Genomic DNA, 18,827 nt, shown 5'->3' on the forward strand with positions numbered 1-18,827 from the left:
GAAGGAAGGAGGGAAGGAAGGAAGGAAGGAAGGAAGGAAGGAAGGAAGGAAGGAAGGAAGGAAGGAAGGAAGGAAGGAAGGAAGGAAGGAAGGAAGGAAGGAAGGAAGGAAGGAAGGAAGGAAGGAAGGAAGGAAGGAAGGAAGGAAGGAAGGAAGGAAGGAAGGAAGGAAGGAAGGAAGGAAGGAAGGAAAAATAAAAGGGCTCTTACCTCACTTCCAAAAGTGTAAATCAGAAGCAATTCATAAGCTTTGTGGGTTTGCATTATTTATGAGAAAAAATAAAATCGGGTTCATGTTCTTTAAAGGTGAGTTCAGAGTTCAAAAAGACACTACACAAATGAATTCTGAAATTTTATGTGGACTTTCAGAATCTAGTAAAAATTGCACTTTCATTGAACTGAAGCTGTTAATGATCAACACGGGAAATAGAGAGGACTGTGTACATTTATTTAAACGTAGTTTTCTTTGTATAGTTCAAAGGCACATTGTTGCTCAATAAATAAGTTAAACAGCATGCAACAAGGCCTTAGCAGATAATGCCTCACAGTATATTTCTACCAATTACCTATGTACTGCTGTAAGGAACTAAAAAGAAAGTTTATATCTTAGGACGTATTTAATCAAATAAGAAATGCAAGCATTACCTGCTCGCAGTAAATAAACTCAAGATATAAGTCATTTTAGGAGCTTCGTTAGATGCATTAAGTAAGATAAAATAAATTATACAATTACAATGCAACAATTAAGATTTCTAAAGTTTACAAAATATGATAACTCAATTCACACAGATGTTGATAGTTATAATTTCTTTTGAAGAATTTCATCAGCTGCTCATATGTGTTTTTAAAGCCATAATGGTGGTCTGAATTTTTAAAGAACTGTGAGTGGCACTGCTTCCATCATTTTGCAAGAAAAGATAAGGAGTGTTTCAGGATGGTTACTTTAAAGTTTCTGAAAATTGGCTTCCTCTTAAGGCACACAAAAATAGATTTACAAGAACTAAAACATTCTAAATCTCTAATGACCTGGGAAATAGCAGAGACATATTAATTACGTCCTAAGATTCTACTTGAAGTCTGAAATATCTCAGGTTCCCCGACATTTGATTTTGAATTGTCTATTTGAAAAATACAAATGTTAACAGGAGAATTCCTGTTTTATCTCTTACACGATCTGTACATTGAAATTTTGATGAATCTGCAGAAGACATAGTGCTTAAGCAGCACTTTATTCCAACATTATTTTTCTTCTCAGCTTATGCTTTGTTTCAGTTTACCAGCTTGACTGTGGAATTATCTGCAATGAAACTTGAGCAAATTTTCTTTACCACCGAGTGCTATGTTTGTTATTTCTGTTCTGATTTAACAGCCTCATGTCTTCTGCATCGGGTTATTACTATGGGGAAAACTTCAATAACTTGGACATTCTGTTTTCTTTTCTTTTCTTTTCTTTTCTTTTCTTTTCTTTTCTTTTCTTTTCTTTTCTTTTCTTTTCTTTTCTTTTCTTTGCTTTGCTTTGCTTTGCTTTGCTTTGCTTTGCTTTGCTTTGCTTTGCTTTGCTTTGCTTTGCTTTTTGCTTACAGTTCCAAAGACACCTCCAGCTAATGTAAGTGGCAGAAGTGGAAGGCGACATGAATTAGTAATAGCATGGGAGGTAAGGGATTTTTCTGATTAAATATTTTGCTTCATGTTTACCTCTTGAAGGGCAAAGCAGAGAGTGCTGTAGTGGGGTTTCCTTACAACAAATCTTGGCAAAACAGGAACACAAAATACTGTTCTTTTAATATGTTCTAACGGTCCAAAGTAATGTGCATTTTCATGTGGTTTGAGCAAAGAGCATTACTGTGACTCTAACCCACCTAGCAGCAGCTCCAGAGGTGTCCTAACTCATCAGTCTTTTCTTCCTGATGTACTGCTTGGGTTGATTTGACTTTTCTGGATATCAATTAAGTGCTATGCCAGATGTAATAATAGCTAAGGGAAGACAAGGAAAGCCTTGCAAATTTTTTTAATCTTAAATTAAGAAAGAAATTTTAAACGTTTCATAAAAATATAAAACTGAAGACCTGAAATAGACCTTTATTTTGAGAAGATATTTGTGATGCAAGATGCAACTTAGATGTATGACCATTCCAGTGGGCATTTGGGGGAGTGGGAGTTACTTTCTCTGCTAATCATAAAGAACACAGTAAAACAGAGACTCTTCTTGGGGAGTTTTCAAAACTTCTGGATTCATCATGAAGAATTTCAGATTAAAAATATATATATGCACACACACATATGAAAACCCAAGAAAATTTCCATCAAATAAAGACAGGGGGTTTTAATGGAAAAGTGTTTTAGCCTAGCCAACTTGAGGAGAGATTCGGATGGTAAGAGACACACAGATTTTTGACAAACTGCTTAAAACAGCAGATTTTAGGACATCTGAAAAGGCTGTCTGCCTTCTCCAACACCAGCCACCTGAGACAGCTGTGACAGAGATAATTTCAGCTTGCTTTATAGTCTATAACTATAAACAGCAGCATCTCCCCTATTGGGAGAGAATTTGCAGAAACCCAAACAAAAACATCAGGTGGTTAGAACTGTATCTGATGTAAACTGGCCTAATCCCAGTCCCTAATGTGATATATTAGCATGTAGTATTTATATTAAGTGTCTTCATAGTGTTTCCAAGGTGACTGGAGTGGGGGACTACTGCAGTGTGTTGTATCTCCCTCTCTGTCAAGCGTGGAAGTTTTCTCCCAAAAGAAACTGGAGACCGATGGGTATCCCATCCTGCACTACAGATACAACAGACAGTTAAGAATTTGCAATTCCCACAACAGAATTTCAGCATACATTGACTTTTTTTTCCACAAAAGCCAGCTGATGCTTCTTCACTCATAACTAAGGAGTGCAAAATGCCAATAAGGCAGAAGGTGTCGATCCTTGCCCCTTCTATCTGATTAACTCCTTGTTTCCATCAAGTGCTGTTCTTTCTAGTGTTCACACTTTCAGCACACTATTGTTTCACATAGGTCTTAAACTGTATAAAGTCATTAATCAGATTAAGTTTACAAAATCATCATGGCATTTCATCTGAGTCAAATATAAATTCTGAAGTAGGAATATCTATTTTTAATTGTTTGAAAGATTGCTACCATTTCTAATTATAGTCACTGTCTCTTCAAGAAATATTAAAAAGATAGAACAGAACACACAAAACTGTGCAATTAAAAGTCAGTGTTGAAATTTCTGCTACAGAACTAATCCTAGTGCATTGGAGAGCACTCAACTCACTACAGACTACCGTGCTGTCTGGTGTAGCCCCTGCATTTCCATTATGCACAACTACAGTGTAAGCTAGCATAGCTCCAGCATAGTCAGTCTGCACTTTTGTAGGATCCAGAAAGTGTTATTTGACCTACACAGGCAATAGGCATTCAACAAAGTACTTTGAAGTCTGAAGAGATACTGAGATGGTGTATGGGTCTCTGGGAATTCAGGAAAAGACTAACCTACCTAGGCTCCTGCATTATACTCAGCAGGTTCAAACAAAATTTTGTTCACACAACTTTAATTCACTGACTGTGCATTTAGCATTTGTGGTGAAATTCTAGGGTTCTGCTACTTCTCGTTTATTTCTGGCAGTTTTTTGTAGTGACTGTCTACTGCCAACTCCATAAGTTTTGCAAAGAGATGCAATGCTCCCGCTTTCCAACTCAAGTCACTAGATTGCAAAGTCTGTCTTGTTTTTGCCTCCTCTGCCTTTGGAGTCATGATGTGTTTTTTGTTGGATGTGCAGTGCACAGATTCAGAAGGATAGGTAGAAAATTGTGTCTGCAATTGAGGTACCTGGTGATGACACATTCACTTGCAATGTGGAGGGGAAAGCATTCGGTGTCCCCTGTGCCCCTGCTCTGATTCACATGTTCATTAGCTGCAGATCTGGGACGGGCACTTCAAGAGAGAGAGTTTAGACATCCTTTTTTTTTGGCATTTCCCACAGGCCTAATATGCTGACAGCTGTTAAATATAACTCAGTTCCTAAACTAGTCCATTGACTTTATAAGAATAGTAGGCAGTAAATTAGCATGGAAAATTCCATTCCTTGAGCTGGACATGTAAGACGTAACTTTTGCAGTGCCCAGACTCTCAAGAGATAAATCCCTTTGCTGACTGCCTCCTTATGGTGAATGTGTCCCAGTTTAAGTGGCTAATTTCACAGATCCACTGAGAAGAGAAAAGCAAATAATTTTTTTTTTTTCACTAAGACTCAGTTCAGAGTTAGAACAAGTAGATTTATTACGTTACAACCTAAATGTCAAACTGAACCTTAGACTTCAATCCCTAAGACTTGACACCCCATTTGGATACAGAAATTAGACAGGCTGTCACCTAAAACCCGAGAGAGTTCCACTGTATCAAGTGTCACTCACATCATATTTTAGGGGTCCTTAACAGTATGTTGCTCTATATTTGTAACAATGTCACTGGAAGGGGCTATTCCGATAATAGCCCACTGGTCAAAGCCTTAACCTCAAAGTGCGAGATACAGAAGAAGAAATCTCTCTGAGCCTAAGAGCTTATTCAGTCCTAGGACAGTGATTAGGTGAAGAAACTCTCTTACAAGCTTCCTCTTCAAAAGCAATTGTCCGTCTGTGTTCTTAGGCTTGATAAGTAAAACCCTGTAACACAACTGTAAGGGATCACCCTCACACAAGGAGCCAGATTACTCTCAGCCCCTGGAGTGACTGCTTTCTAAATTAGTAAAATCATGTTTGATCATTATCTGAACCTTGTATTTTAGCCAGTGTCAGAAGAGTTTCAGAATGGAGAAGGATTTGGATATATTGTGGCCTTCAGACCCAATGGAACACGTGGCTGGAAGGAAAAAATGGTGACGTCTTCAGATGCCTCAAAGTTCATCTACAGAGATGAAAGTGTGCCACCTCTGACTCCTTTTGAGGTGAAAGTTGGTGTTTACAACAACAAAGGAGATGGTCCCTTCAGCCCTATTGTGGTCATCTGCTCAGCTGAAGGAGGTCAGTTCAACATGGTTAACTTGTACACTACAAACTATATTAAACTATTTTCATATAATGTGTCCTATTATGCCATGTTTTTTTAATCTTGAATTTCCAAATTCTTTGCAGAAGTGCTAAGTAACTTTAAACAAAATTTGCAGAGAATGAGGTGAACTAACTTGCCAATGTTACCCAGAAAGCAAGTGACAAATAAACTTCAAGCCACATCAGTCCTAACCAAAAAATAAAATCTTTTACTGAAGGTTCATCCCTAATATGAAATCTGTAGTCAAAACTTTAAGCTGGACTGCTGTAACAATGAGCCAAGAAAGGATGATATTTTCAAATATTCCTGAGGTTCATGATACATTTTTGATGTGTTACTCAGATAACTGCTCAAAGACTAAATAAAATCACTTATGAATGTTCATTTCCTGATTAAAGGATGCTAAAAGTGCACAGAATGCAACTTTGTTCTTATTTTTATTATTTTTTTCTATTATTTTCTCTCATTTTTGGTTTATTAGTACAAACATTACAAATTTATGTTAATGCCCAAATACTCCACTTAACTTGTAGGAACAGTTCAATAGAGCAAATGAAAAATATTTCTTGAAAATTTCTATGTCAACTTCATATAACTCTCAACAGTATTTTGTGAAAAAAAAGACTAATTTGTATTACTAAAAGACGTTGTTCTGTATTGTCAGGAGCCACAGTATGGACATTTCCACACACACAATAGGTAAATAAATGTTATCCAGAGGAATATTTTGAGCAGTTCCATTACTGGAAGTCATATACTTCAGTTCTTCTTTACTATACCATCTTTGAGTTATCCCACTGTCTCCTGCTAAGAGAATAAAAAAAGTATTGTCCTAGTACACATGGGAGGAATTTCATACCAACTTCACAAAAATCTAGTGTGAAGATAATGGTACTTCATGTAAAGCTGGAGAACATTAAAAGTTATTCCATATTAGCTCACAATAAATGTATAATTTTGAAGCCATGATGTAGCAGAGATTATCTACTACTATTCTCTCACAGTAATTACAGAGGTTGGAAACACTGTTTTTGCTAAAAGCAGTTCCAGTGCTCCATTTGTGTTCCACTGTTTGGGTCAGGATTATCAAATATTCATATTATTCTAAAAACTATTACATTTTCATGTGTAAAAATTGTCCAGTACAACTTCGAAATTTACAGCTGACTTCCCTGTTCCTCAATGGAAAATGGTATTGTGAGATCAATGCTGATGTTTCAACAATTTCATACTCTAATCAGAAAGTTCAATAGAGTTTTGCAAAGGAAGGGAGGAAAAACCTTAATTTTTTTTTTAAATAGTAAAATCTATTTTAACAAAAGCTGAATGCTGAATTGTAATAAGTACTCTTTTGTTTGTTATTTGGACAAGACTGGAAATTGAATAATCAGTAATATATAAATCAATTTTTCTAACTTTTTTTTAAATATGAATGTTAAAAATGATCTTAAAATAATTACTAAAATTAACTTTCTCTTTGTTCTCCCAGAGACTATCTGTAGAAACCAACTTTTCTGATTATAATTCAATTACTTGAAAGTACCTACCCACCATAGCTTTGCTAAGTCAATCTCTGTATGTGTCTGTACATTAGACTTTCCTTTCATAGAGGAATTCTATAGGGCTAAATATTTTCTAACACTTAGATTTGAGGAAAAAATACAGGATGCTGTGACAATACAGTGCAAAATTAATTTATAAAAAGCTTTTCTCCAAAATAACCTGAGGTGATATACTGAAAATTTAAAGGAATAATGAAACAGTTTATTACTGCTGAGTTCTGGGCAAAATGGAGCCTGAGGAAAACAGACATTTCAGCTTGCTGCATATTGTGTGCTCTCCAGTCTACATTCAGAGCCCATTTGTGGTGGCTCTGGGTTGTGCCTAGACAAGCAGCTTGGCACACGGTATTGAGTAAGATGTTCCACTCTGTGAACACAACTGACTGCCTTCTGATTACATAGTGTCTCTGACTGAGGCAAAGGGCTTAAAAAACAACATTCTGAGCAAAGAATCTCATAAAACACAAGAAAAAGACAGTACTTTTTCATACGTAAATAGAGGGGCTAATCCTTTTATCTCTATCTCTGTTGGATATTTGGAAGATAATATGACTCCAGTGGTTACTGCAGGATCAATGACGATGATAACCCAGAGTTAAAGGGGTGAAAAAGCCTGACTGGTTCTAGGTGTTTTAAGACATTTCTTCTTCATTGGCCTGTTGACTTCATAGGAAACATCACCAAGGTGCAGCTCTGTTGTGGCTTAACCCCAGCCAGCAACTAAGCCCCACCCAGCCACTCATTCACTCCACCCCAGTGGGTTGAGATAAAGACAGTTTAACAGGTAAAGCAAAAGCTGTGGATGCAAGCATAGTAAAATAAGAAATTTGTTCACTACTTCACATCAGCAGCCTGGTGTTCAGCCATTTCCAGGAAAGCAGGGCTCCACCACACATAGCAGTTACTTGGGAAGACAAAAAAAACATCACTCCAAAAGTGCCCCCTTTCTTCTTCCCCCAAGGTTTGTTGCTGTGCATGATGTCATATGGTACAGGACATCCTTTTGGTCAGTTGGGATCAGCTGTCCTGCCTGTGTCCCCTCCCAGTCACTTGTGCACTCCCAGTCTACTCGCTGGGGGGGTGGTGCAAGGAGTAGAAAAGGCCTTGACTGTGTGTAAGCACTGCTCAGCAGCAACAAAAGATCCCTGTGTTATCAACATTGTTTTCAGCACAAATTCAAAACATAGCCTCATACTAGCTACTATGAACAAAATTAACTCTACTCAGCCAAAACAACCACATTCTCCATCCCTTATTCCATACCATCTATGTCATTCTCAGGTCCCATACTATCCAATACATCCTCACTAACCACCACCTCCCTTCTCATCCTTTGATATAATGCACAGACATCATTCCCTTAGTCTATGGACCACCCTTGAAAGTGTTCATAAAATGTCCAGAAATGTCCACAAAATGTCAGCTGAGTGAATTTAGTCCATTAGTTTGGGATCTGTCTGTTATGGTAGTCACTTAGGACAGGAAAGACAGTGTGTTGCATGGAGTTACTGGGTACCAAAGCCAGCTCAGGGTGGGTCACTGTTGTATTTGCACTGCTTCTTGAAAGGCTTGTCCTCCATTGGTTTGGGTGGTTCCTGCTACAGTAGTTGCTATAACATGCAACTCAAATCCTGGGCTACAAAAATTTAACGGTATATTTCCATCACAGTCTCCACCCCTGGTCCCTTTGAAGTAGCCGCAGTGCCTGTTGCAGGGGTTGGAGTAGTCGCAGTGCCTGTCATGAGAGAGGCTATCCAGGAGCTAAAGATGCAGATGAATGTAATGGAAGAATAGAGAACAGAAAGGAGAAGCAGATAAAAAGGTTGTACAAAACTAACTGGATAACCCAGGATGCAAAAAAGCAAATGTAACGCTCTGAAAAAGATGGCATAATGCAGTAGAAAAGTTTGAAGGAGGAGGCTTTCCTGGAGACCTTAGGAAAGGAAGAAAGCAAACAGAAAAGAAAGAAGAAAAAGAGAAGTCAGATGTTTTAGGGAAGTAAATGAAATGATGAGAGCCATGGACCAGTTCCAAAGAGGGAGTGAGGATGATATACACAGAAGAGGCAGGATTGAAAAAAAAAGATGCACAATTATCGTCAATAAGAAGGCAGAACAGAAGGACACAATAGACATGTTTCAGCACCAGGGAAAGACAAGCCTGAACCATTCATAAAGGAGCCCTTTAATAAGAGAAAGAAACACCAGAGCACATGGAGAGCACAGCATTTAGGCTGCCTGCCAGCAGAAAGTTTACAACATGCAGCCCTGAGGCTGAAAAGGAGCATGAACAGAGCAGGGAGAACTCTTCCGACTGTACTTTCTGCCAGGAAAATAATGGTATAAGAGTCATGCTAGAATACACTGAAACCGATCACTGAACTTCAGTGCAGGGACAGATGATTTTGGTCCATAGAGAATAAAATTTCTAAATGCACAAGATATTGAAAATAAAACAATCAACAAAAGCAGTGTTAATCACTGTTTGTTTGAACACATATATACTTTGGAGATTTTTCCTGACGACTACATTCCACTTAAATACTGAGGGGCTAAGAATGCCAAGACTACTAACACAAGCTTTCAGTACCAGGGAAATCATACGCAGTCTCTATGTGTGGTTTTAATTCACTGGAAGAGAAAAACTGGGAAACTCAGAAATATAGCAATGGAGAAGGAAATATGAGAGAGTAAAGGTACGATTGCAAGAAGCTTGAAAAGGCTGTGCTGATAAGAGTGATGGTCAGGTGGGCTTGCTTTAGCAACCATGACTAGACAAAGTACGAGCTACATAGGAAAGACAAAATAAAAGTGAAAATGGTTGCATGTCATACCATGCTGATGATGTGTTAACATACCAGGAAATACAAAACTAGTGTTTGCATAAAACAGAATATTCTTGGGTTCCATGTCATTTTTATAAAAGGTCAATTAAAGAAACCAGGATTCATACTAGAGGTCAGTTGCTGATTGCCTGGATCAATGTGATGCTGAGAAAGACCTTTCTAATTTCAGACAAATATTATAGGACTCTGTTATTTATGAGAGTATTTAGGTGCTCAGAGTAGTCTGGATAGTAAATACAACTAATGATCTTGTGTTCCAGCTGTGATAATTAGCAGATTCTTTACCCAGTACTGACTAACTGAGAAGAAATAATAGTGCTCTAGTCTTGTTTTGATGAATAATTAAGACATTACAGAAAAGCTGAGCATAACAAATAATAGAGGAACAAGTAATCATTAAATAGCAGCAAATTATTTAATAAGCTGGAATTAATAGTGAAGACTAGAAATGAAAGTATTTTGGAAGGTCTCGAAGCCAAAGGTGTAAAATCTACCTGAAGTTTATACTGCAAGAAATGGTACATTTCTCAGTCAGTACATTACATCTGAGGATCTAGAGATGCATCCACTAAAAGATATTCAGAATAAGTAAAAAGCATACCTAATAAAATCCAAAAAACAAAAAGGATAAGAATAACACAAGCATTGCCAAAAAGTAAGGTGAAAAAAGATTTTTTTAAAGTTAGAAAGGTATATGAAGCAGGAAAAAATGTGAAGTAACTAAGGTATTGACGTCAAAGATAACCAAGGAGTGGACCAACAAGAATGAAATTGTGAATAAATAAGATTATATAGACAGGATTTCTAATAAAAAAATTAAAATCTGCAAATTTTTGGTTCTGTAGTGAAAAATTCTAATATTGTCAAGTGCTCAGAAATTCAACCCTCTCCATTTTAAGCAGTGCATAATTTGCTGTTCAAATGTGCCATAAATAAAATTTCATCTGTTTTTCTATTCATGATTGCCCTGGATGGTGACAGCTAGTCCTCCTTATATGCTCAAGAACCTGCGGCAAGAACTTTTCCATCCAAAAATAATAGAAACAATGAACAGTTGGCAAAAATAAATTTTAGTTACTCTATCAAGAAAAAAAAATATTTCTATGTAAGTGCAGAAAAAAATAACTTTACCACAAGATTTGTGAAAGGCTTAGAAAGCTACTGGCAGAATTTCTTAAAGATCAGTCCTAGATCATATATATTTAATATTCATAATTCTAATAGAAGAGCTGGTTATGATATTGCTGTTATTACAACTTCAGGATGCATCATCAATACAGGGAAGGATTTAAACAATGCATAGGAAAAATGTGAACTAGAGGACTAGAGGAAAAGGAATACGAGCGACATACACGTTCTAGGTCAGATACCTAAGGAGTAGTAACAAGCCAGTCCATTACAAAATGGGAACTTAATAGCTAGAACCTACACACAAAAAAGAGTCAAATGTTTTTATTTGTTTCAGGGCTTCATTCTGATAAAATAAGCTTTGCTAAAATCTTATCTACAGTTCTGGTTGCTCATGCTCAACAAAGAACTCCAGATGATACAGGTTCAAAGGACGAACACTATCATCAGGAAATTAATAGAAACTAGAAGAGCTTGTTTCTTTTGTGCTGGAAAAAAAGAAGTCTGAGTTTGGATAAGATGCTGTCTGCAAATGAAGGCAATTATTAGGGGTGGTGAAGAGATTTTAAAGGTAAACAACAATGATGACACATATTTCTTTTTTAGCAACTAAAACCAACCAGCCATTCTTTATCCTTGAAGCCAACACTCCAAAAAGAGTTCTCATATGCACACTTGACTACTGTCACTCTCCAGACTGTGGCTGCATCCACACACCTCCTGGGAACCATTCCTGGCCAGGCACCAGCATATTCCTGGGCATATTTTGGGGCAGCACTAATTGGCCAGGGTCAATACTTCACCACGGATCACAGAATCATAGACTCATAGAAAAGTTTGTGTTGGAAGGGACCTTTAAAGGTCGTCTAGTTCCAAACGCCCTGCCATGGGCAAGGACAGCTTCAACTAGACCAGGCTGCTCAAAGCCCCATCCAGCCTGGCCTTGAACACTTCCAGGGAGCGGGCATCCACAACTTCTCTGGGCTACCTGTGCCAGTGTCTCACTACGCTCAGAGTAAAGAATTTCTTCCTTATATCTAATTTAAATTCACCCTCTTTTAGTTTAAAGCCATTACCCCTTGTCCTATCCCTACACACCCTTGTATAAAGTTGCTCTCCAGCTTTCTTGTAGCCCCCCTTTAAATACTAGAAGGCTGCAATAAGGTCTTCCCGGAGCCTTCTCTTCTCCAGGTTGAGCAGTTCCAATTCTCTCAGCCTTTCCTCACAGGAGAGGTGTTCCAGCCCTCTGATCATTTTTGCAGCCCATTTCATGCTAGCTATTTAATGCTATAGACAATTGTATGTCCATGCTCAGGCTGGTGCCTTGTCTCTCTGTCCCTGTTTAGTTTACAAGTATAAACACAGCCTATCAGCACAAGAATACATATGAATCAGAATACATGTAGTGTAGAAATAAGTAAGAAAATAAAAGGAAATAGAAATAAGCTTCTGGGAGAAAGAGGTAACCCAAGTGGTTTCAAGATGAGTTAGGTTTTTTATAAAGGTTTTTTTTTTAAATGATTACCACAATGCGTGATACAGAATCAGTTCTGTTAATTTCAGTATCTATCTTCTCCTTCAGGCACCTGAGGAAATTATCTTCACAAAAACTGAAAGTTCTATAGTTTTGATAAATAGTGTAGTGAATACTAGCAAAACCCTCTAGATATGAAATAGAGAGCCCTGAGCAGTACAAGGTAAGCCTGAAGACTCTCAGTCTTGCTGTTTAAAATGTCCTGAGGGACATCAGACGCACTTCTGTAACACATACAAGATCTAATGATATTGCACAGAGTTTTTGTTCTTGCTTTGTATGGATTTGTACTAACTCATTGAGCCAATAGAGAATCAAAGCTCTCAGTTATCTGAACAGCAAAGGGCCATATAACAGCCTTTGCAATTCTGTTCTTTCATAACGTTAAGAAATTTTGCATCAGGCCAGCTAGTGCATGATGAGATATTAAAAAGACACTGCAGAGTGACGGATTGTTCTGATTAGGCCCATTTTCCCTTGCTTTTCACCCCGAGCCCTTATTTAACAAACAAATAAATTACCTTATCCTTCTCATTTAGAGGAAAGAATATGAAATTACACACCTTTAAATACAGCCTCCATGCCTTTAATTAAAATCTTACATTCATGAAGTGAAGTCCTGTGGTTCATTTCATAGCTAAAGCTTAGCTACTTGGGATTTAGGTGAATCAGCATATAAGATGTAAACTACTGTGGATTATTTCCTGTTTCTGCTAGCTGATCCATCCAGAAAGATCCCATAAAAGTTCAGCTAGAGCTGTCTCCACTGGTTTTTTAAAGAATGAAATCACAATTCTGACATGTAAGAGTTTATTAAGCATTCCTTTCATTAACGCCACTAGCCCCTGTGGGAAGTCAGACATGCAATCAATGTTATAGGTATATCTCCTCCTCAAGTGCTGAGGATAGGTCTGGCTGCCAAGTCACTTGGTGGAAATGAACTATTTATATTCATGAAGATGGCAATCCTCCTCTGAACTTTTAATCTAACAAGGTCTGAATGTTATCAGTCCACTTGTCCAGCTTCTACTCATATGCCAAGGTGAGCGAGTAGTGTGTAGGTAACATGCTTGTAAAGACTTTATGGAATAAGGCAGCTCCTTATTCCCATGTGACACTCCACTGTGTAATAAATGTGGGTTATTCCATGAGGAAGGGAGAGCCACAGCAGGATGTATACTGTGAGCAAGTGCACAGGAGAGCAGCATTAAAGGAGTAGGCTTCAGAAGTTCTATCTGACAAGTAAGGGTATTTTACCACTAAATAAAAGAGGACCAGGGCAGAGGTCAGCACTGCAGGTCTGATCATTGCTTCACTGATAGCTCATTTCCTCACCCTTCTAATTTTCCTCTGTTTTAAAGTGCTCCACAAAGACACTGGTCAGAGAGAAGGTGAAAATAAGACAGACTTGAGGAAACGTGAGAAGTCTGAGGGCCCGTCCAGGAAACAATCTGTCTTCTCATTTTTGGTGTTTTGGAAATCACACGTCTTTTCCTTTTCTAGCTCAAGATTCTGGAGAAAGTCTTATCCTGCAGGCAACCGTGCCACCACAGACCTAGTGGAGTCCCCAGACCAGGGACACACATCAAACAGGCTAAGAAGTGGACCTGAGCGTAACATCTCTTGGCTTTTGTCAGGAAGGGAGAGAGTTTACTAGACGTCTCCTGATTTGGAAGATAATATCTGTTGCTCTTTGTAGCAAAAGACAAATGCTACCACTTTCTTTACCTACAGTTTGATACAAGAGGGACGACTCCTCACGATTTTCCTGCTAATAAATGTCTTTTGTGAATTTTCCACAGAAAGGAATTATCACAGTCCAGGTTGAAGTCCCAAAATCTCAACTACATGGAACTGCTTGGAGTCATAATGCAATTACCAAGGCTGAGGTTCTTATTTTCAAATGAGAGCTCAGATTTTAAATTAGGGAAGTGTGTAAAAATCCTTTCTCTTACTTGCCGGTATCAAAATTCAGGATTCCCTGTCTGAACATTAGATCAATGCAATTAATGTAATTCCTTGTCCTGCTTTATTATAGCCATCCCAAAAACCTACAGATGGAACATGTTTCCTTAAAGTATGATTGCAGCACACAGAAAGGCAATGTTTTGTGGACATTGCACACAGCCTTTTGAGAACTTGCCCTGCTGCATCTTTAATTCAATTAGGGGATATTAAAGGGACCATTAAAGATGTTAGCCTTTTTTTTTTTTTTTAATCAGTATGACCTCAGGCAGACTCCTATAGGTCTAGCATAATGCCAAGATGTTAAGAAAAGACTATGATTATAACATCAGTGACCATTATAGAAAAACCTAATGAACCTGCCAAACTTATCATTGCTTCTAGACACACAGAATAAAGCATGACATTGGAGTGAACCATGGACTGTATTATATTACCAGAAATTATATGGTCCTCATCTTATCTGAATCAATGAAAATTGCTATTTAGTCTCCATAAACTTTCAGGCAGTCAGAATATACCTTATTCCTAAATATACATTTTCTGTTCTTTCATTGAACACTTGCATTCTCAATGTCAAATATCAGTGAAACAGCAGTGAATAATTTCTGGATACGTAACACATGCATTTTCTTCACATAAAAATTCCAAACTATTCATACTCTGTTGAAAACAATTTTTAAAAATATCAGAAAATATTCTGTGTTTCTATTCTGAGAAATATGTAAACCTCCCCCAGTGAATGCGATGAAGAGGAAATGATTTCTACCTTTATAGGAAGTGTAAAGGTTGTCAACCAATGTTTTGTATACATCTCAAATTATTTATCCTACTGCAATCTTTTCTGACAACAAGGTAATTGCTTCAATAACACAAAAACTAGAAAATAGCTTTTGCTACACAAATCTTAGTGGTACATAATATAGAAAGCAGGGTGTAACTACTGAACAGAAACTCATATGAGGAATACATTTCTTCATAGCACATCTCTTTCAATATTGAATTCAGAAGATCATTTCACTTATTCCTGAAGACATTATATTTTTCTTTGTTACCTGAAAAGTTCCATACATATTTTATACTTATTAGTAATATTCATTGTTGGAGAACACCATTTTGCTTCACATCAGAAATGTTTATTTTCTTTAGAAGTAAATTAAAACGATCAAAAAGAGTTGCAAACATTAAAAATCTGACATCAAAAAGGTCAAAAAACTCGTACAAGTCATGTCAGAGAAAAAGTGTAGGGCAGCAGTGCCAGAACAATGCCTGCAATATGATCAGAGAAAGGAGGGTAGCTAATGAGTCAAGACTGATATCAGGCATCTTACTAAGGCAGTTTGATCTCTGAGAAAAATTCATCATTTTAACTCAAACTGTTGTAAGGAAACTCCTTTTCTGTAACTGTAACATGAGCCCCCAAACCCTATTTTTTTAGAAAGCTCTTTGATGTGCCTCCTGTAACATAAAAGCCAGGACCTCTGCCTGCCCTTCAAGAGCAGATCAACACATTAGAATTGTAATGAGGAACATTAGGCTGAGGAAGAAATCACAGGCTCTGCGACTGCGGAGGACTCTGAATTCACCTTTTTGCTGAGAAAATGAACTACACCAGAAAGATGGAGAAATGCTGCTACTGTGTGCTTCACTGTCTGTGTTCAAGGCTTGTCTCCACAGCTTATCTTAAGCAAATTTCCAGTAATATTTATGTAATAAAGTAAAAGATTAAAAAAATTCCTTAACTCATGTCTCAGTCTGATACGTGACAATTTCTGAACACTCGTCACTCCCAGTGCACTAACTGGTGATACAAACTGGTGGTGTGCTCAGTGGCCTGTCGTGGCAGATCTCTATGTATGTTTACCCAGATTACTCCCCAAACACCCAAAGAAGTCAGACCTCTGTAAAGTGTTCAATGATATGAAAGTGCAAAGTAATACATGCCTTTGGCAACACTGGCGGGCAGGTGTAACACATAAAGCATCCTGCAGCCCTAAGCCTCCAGCGTGCACCCTGGCCGTACCCCAGCAGCCCTGAAGGACACCCGCCCTGGGTGGAGGGCAGAGAGGGTCCTCTGCTCCAGGTAACCATGAGGTCAGGGCTGCAGAATATCATGTGAATAGCGTGGAGATAGAAACATGAACACAGGGCCAATGGTAACAACACAGGTATTCAGAGGGACAAATCCTAGGTCTGTACGCCTTCTTTAGCAAAGCATGCATCCCAGGCCTCAAACAGTAAATGCTTTACATCAGAGAGAAGAGGGCACCCCCCAAACACTGGTACCTGTGATCTCAAGGGCTTAATAACACAGCCCTAAAAATTTATTTTATGTAGCATTTCACTACAGCTCTGGGCATAACTTCTTACTCGGTATAATGCCGGAGCAGGACTGACTGAGCACCCTAGCAAGGTATCGCTCATCCTGATCTGACAGCATGGCACTAAAAAGCCAGGAAGAGGATGAATGCTCCATTTACCACTGAAGTTAGGCTGATCAAGGGCTATGAAAGGGGTGTGTGGAGGGGGGGCATTTACAAGTATTAAAGATTTTTGAAAAAATTCATAGACAAGAGCTTCTGTCACACTTTGATGTGCCCGTCGTCAGTGATGAGATATTGATATAGCATGACACAAATAGAGAAATACAACAATAACAATCTCTTCATCTTGTTCGTTTTTTCATGTTCCCCGTGTCACACCTTCTTCTGAGTATTAAGGTAGAATAAAGGAAGTAAATGACAGTTTCACATGGAGTGTTTTTGATGAATACACACTGTTACAGTGGAGGCTTATTGTTTCCATTTTTCTTAATACAGAACCCACTGCTGCTCCAATCGATGTCAAAGCTACGAGTTTGTCTGTATCAGAGATTCTTGTTGCATGGAAACATATTAAAGAAAGTCTAGGAAGACCACAGGGATTTGAGGTATGAATACAGAATATCATAATGAGAAGTCTTCTTGTTTTGCTAACATTGTATTCTGTTAACATGTGCAATAGTGAAACTTCAACAGAAATTATGCTCATTTTAGCATATATATGACTAGCTGTAGAACAACGGTCACAGCTGTAGCACCAGCACATCTTTTATTTATTTGTGCTTGAAAACTATTTGACATCAGTTCTTATAACAGCTCTTTGACACTTCAAAAAGAGCCAAGAGAACTGCAGGTGACCCAGCATGCCTCTTTCACAGGCTGGGGAAGATTAGGTATTGACTGTTTCCAGCTCTAAATGACCAGTTCAAACTTGTTATTTATTGAGAGCAATCAACGAAGAGAAAGCGAACCGCCTCTGCCATCCACGTGCTCTCATCCTGCAGTGGCTGGGGGACATCTGCTGGGCACATCATAAAAGGTCGGATGTCAGGAGGGGAAGCAGCAGCCATACTGTCCACAAATAAAGCTCTGCTTAGAGATAGCCCTTCCTGACTTGGGAAAGAGAACCAGCCGTGGCAACGGAACTTCTCGCATTTCTGGATCCAATTGTAGCTTTGGATCCAGTTTACAAGCCAAACCTCCAGGAACAATCAGATCTAGCACTGAATCTATCCTTTGGGGGACTACCACGACACCATCCTGACCTTGTGGTTCAGGCTATGATACTCTTTATGCAATAACTCAGATAGACTCAGTTTACTGATTTTGGGATGCAGGATATTTGGCCTGCTTTATTCCTTTAGGGAGTGTTGACTCTTTCCCTGTTCTCTGCAGTAGCAAAGAAAAGAGGATAAACAAGTAGATTTCAGGCAGATCCATGTTATGGATGTCTAAAGACATCTTGTGACCTACTAGCACACAGTGTCACCCTGGCAACATGTCTGGACAAGACCTGGGGGCTGATGACCATCACTGATGCTCTGGAAGGAAACACAGGTGCCCAGGCAACACCAGAGCCACCATGCTCTCCAGCACAGCCTCAGGCTGGATGGTCTTGACCAGGACATCATGTTTACCCCACAGCGTAGACAGAGTCAGTATTTTTTTACCCGATTTGCTGTAGCTTCTTGATGCTTAGATACTTCCATATTGCTCTCCAGTGCAGTCCAAGCATGCTGTGACCATGATGTGTTCCTTCAGGTCTCTCTTTTGTCCAGGTGTCTTTCCCATATGTGTCTCCATGCTGAACTCTGCAAACTCTCTTGTACTTTATCCCTTACGTTAGGCATGTGTTTGCCTCTTTGCACATGGCTTGCTTCTTGCAGCAAAAGTGAAATCTAACTATTTTACCTTTAGAATTGCTATACATAAGGAGGACAAAACTGTATCTGATAAAGATGATATGCACCTTGCAAATGCTATCCCTCTCCATGTTGAAGTGTTCCACTTGCTACTAACCTTTGTCTTCAATTTCCAGGCCAGTCTTTTATCCACTGAAATAACTTACTCACTGTACCCTGTCATTTTCTCTTCAGAAAGGTAGCTGTTTTGTTACACCCTCTCAGATAACTTGACGTCTTTTAAATTACGCTTACTATTTTTATTCTTTTCCTCATTCCATCGATCACATTGATGCTCAAAATGTTCTATTAACTTTGTTTTACATATTTTTAAAATAAAAATCGATTTTCTTTATAAAAGTGAAAATGATTCCTCTAGAAACTTATTCTTTCATAACTTGAATGTATTTTGCATCTACCTGCTTGTCACATAACATTTCCCTTAGCTCTACAGATGTGTCCCAGTGATAGGTGGCTGTTACAAGTAGGACAGTGGGCTCTCTTCATGTCAGAGGTG

General features: G+C 38.4%; 1 protein-coding gene across 5 annotated transcripts in view; it reads left to right on the top strand.

Annotated features, from left to right (window-relative positions):
• The window catches only part of CNTN5 (contactin 5), a 745,090-nt gene that overhangs the window by 710,329 nt on the left and 15,934 nt on the right, over positions 1 to 18,827 (top strand). For all 5 annotated transcript variants that reach the window (XM_075417787.1, XM_075417816.1, XM_075417827.1 and 2 more), the window contains 3 exons: positions 1,583 to 1,653; positions 4,792 to 5,026; positions 16,908 to 17,017. In XM_075417787.1, coding sequence (XP_075273902.1) covers positions 1,583 to 1,653; positions 4,792 to 5,026; positions 16,908 to 17,017 — 416 coding nt within the window. The remainder of the gene's footprint in view (positions 1 to 1,582; positions 1,654 to 4,791; positions 5,027 to 16,907; positions 17,018 to 18,827) is intronic.

Source organism: Opisthocomus hoazin, chromosome 1 (assembly GCF_030867145.1).
Source record: "Opisthocomus hoazin isolate bOpiHoa1 chromosome 1, bOpiHoa1.hap1, whole genome shotgun sequence".
NCBI classification, from domain to species: domain Eukaryota; kingdom Metazoa; phylum Chordata; class Aves; order Opisthocomiformes; family Opisthocomidae; genus Opisthocomus; species Opisthocomus hoazin.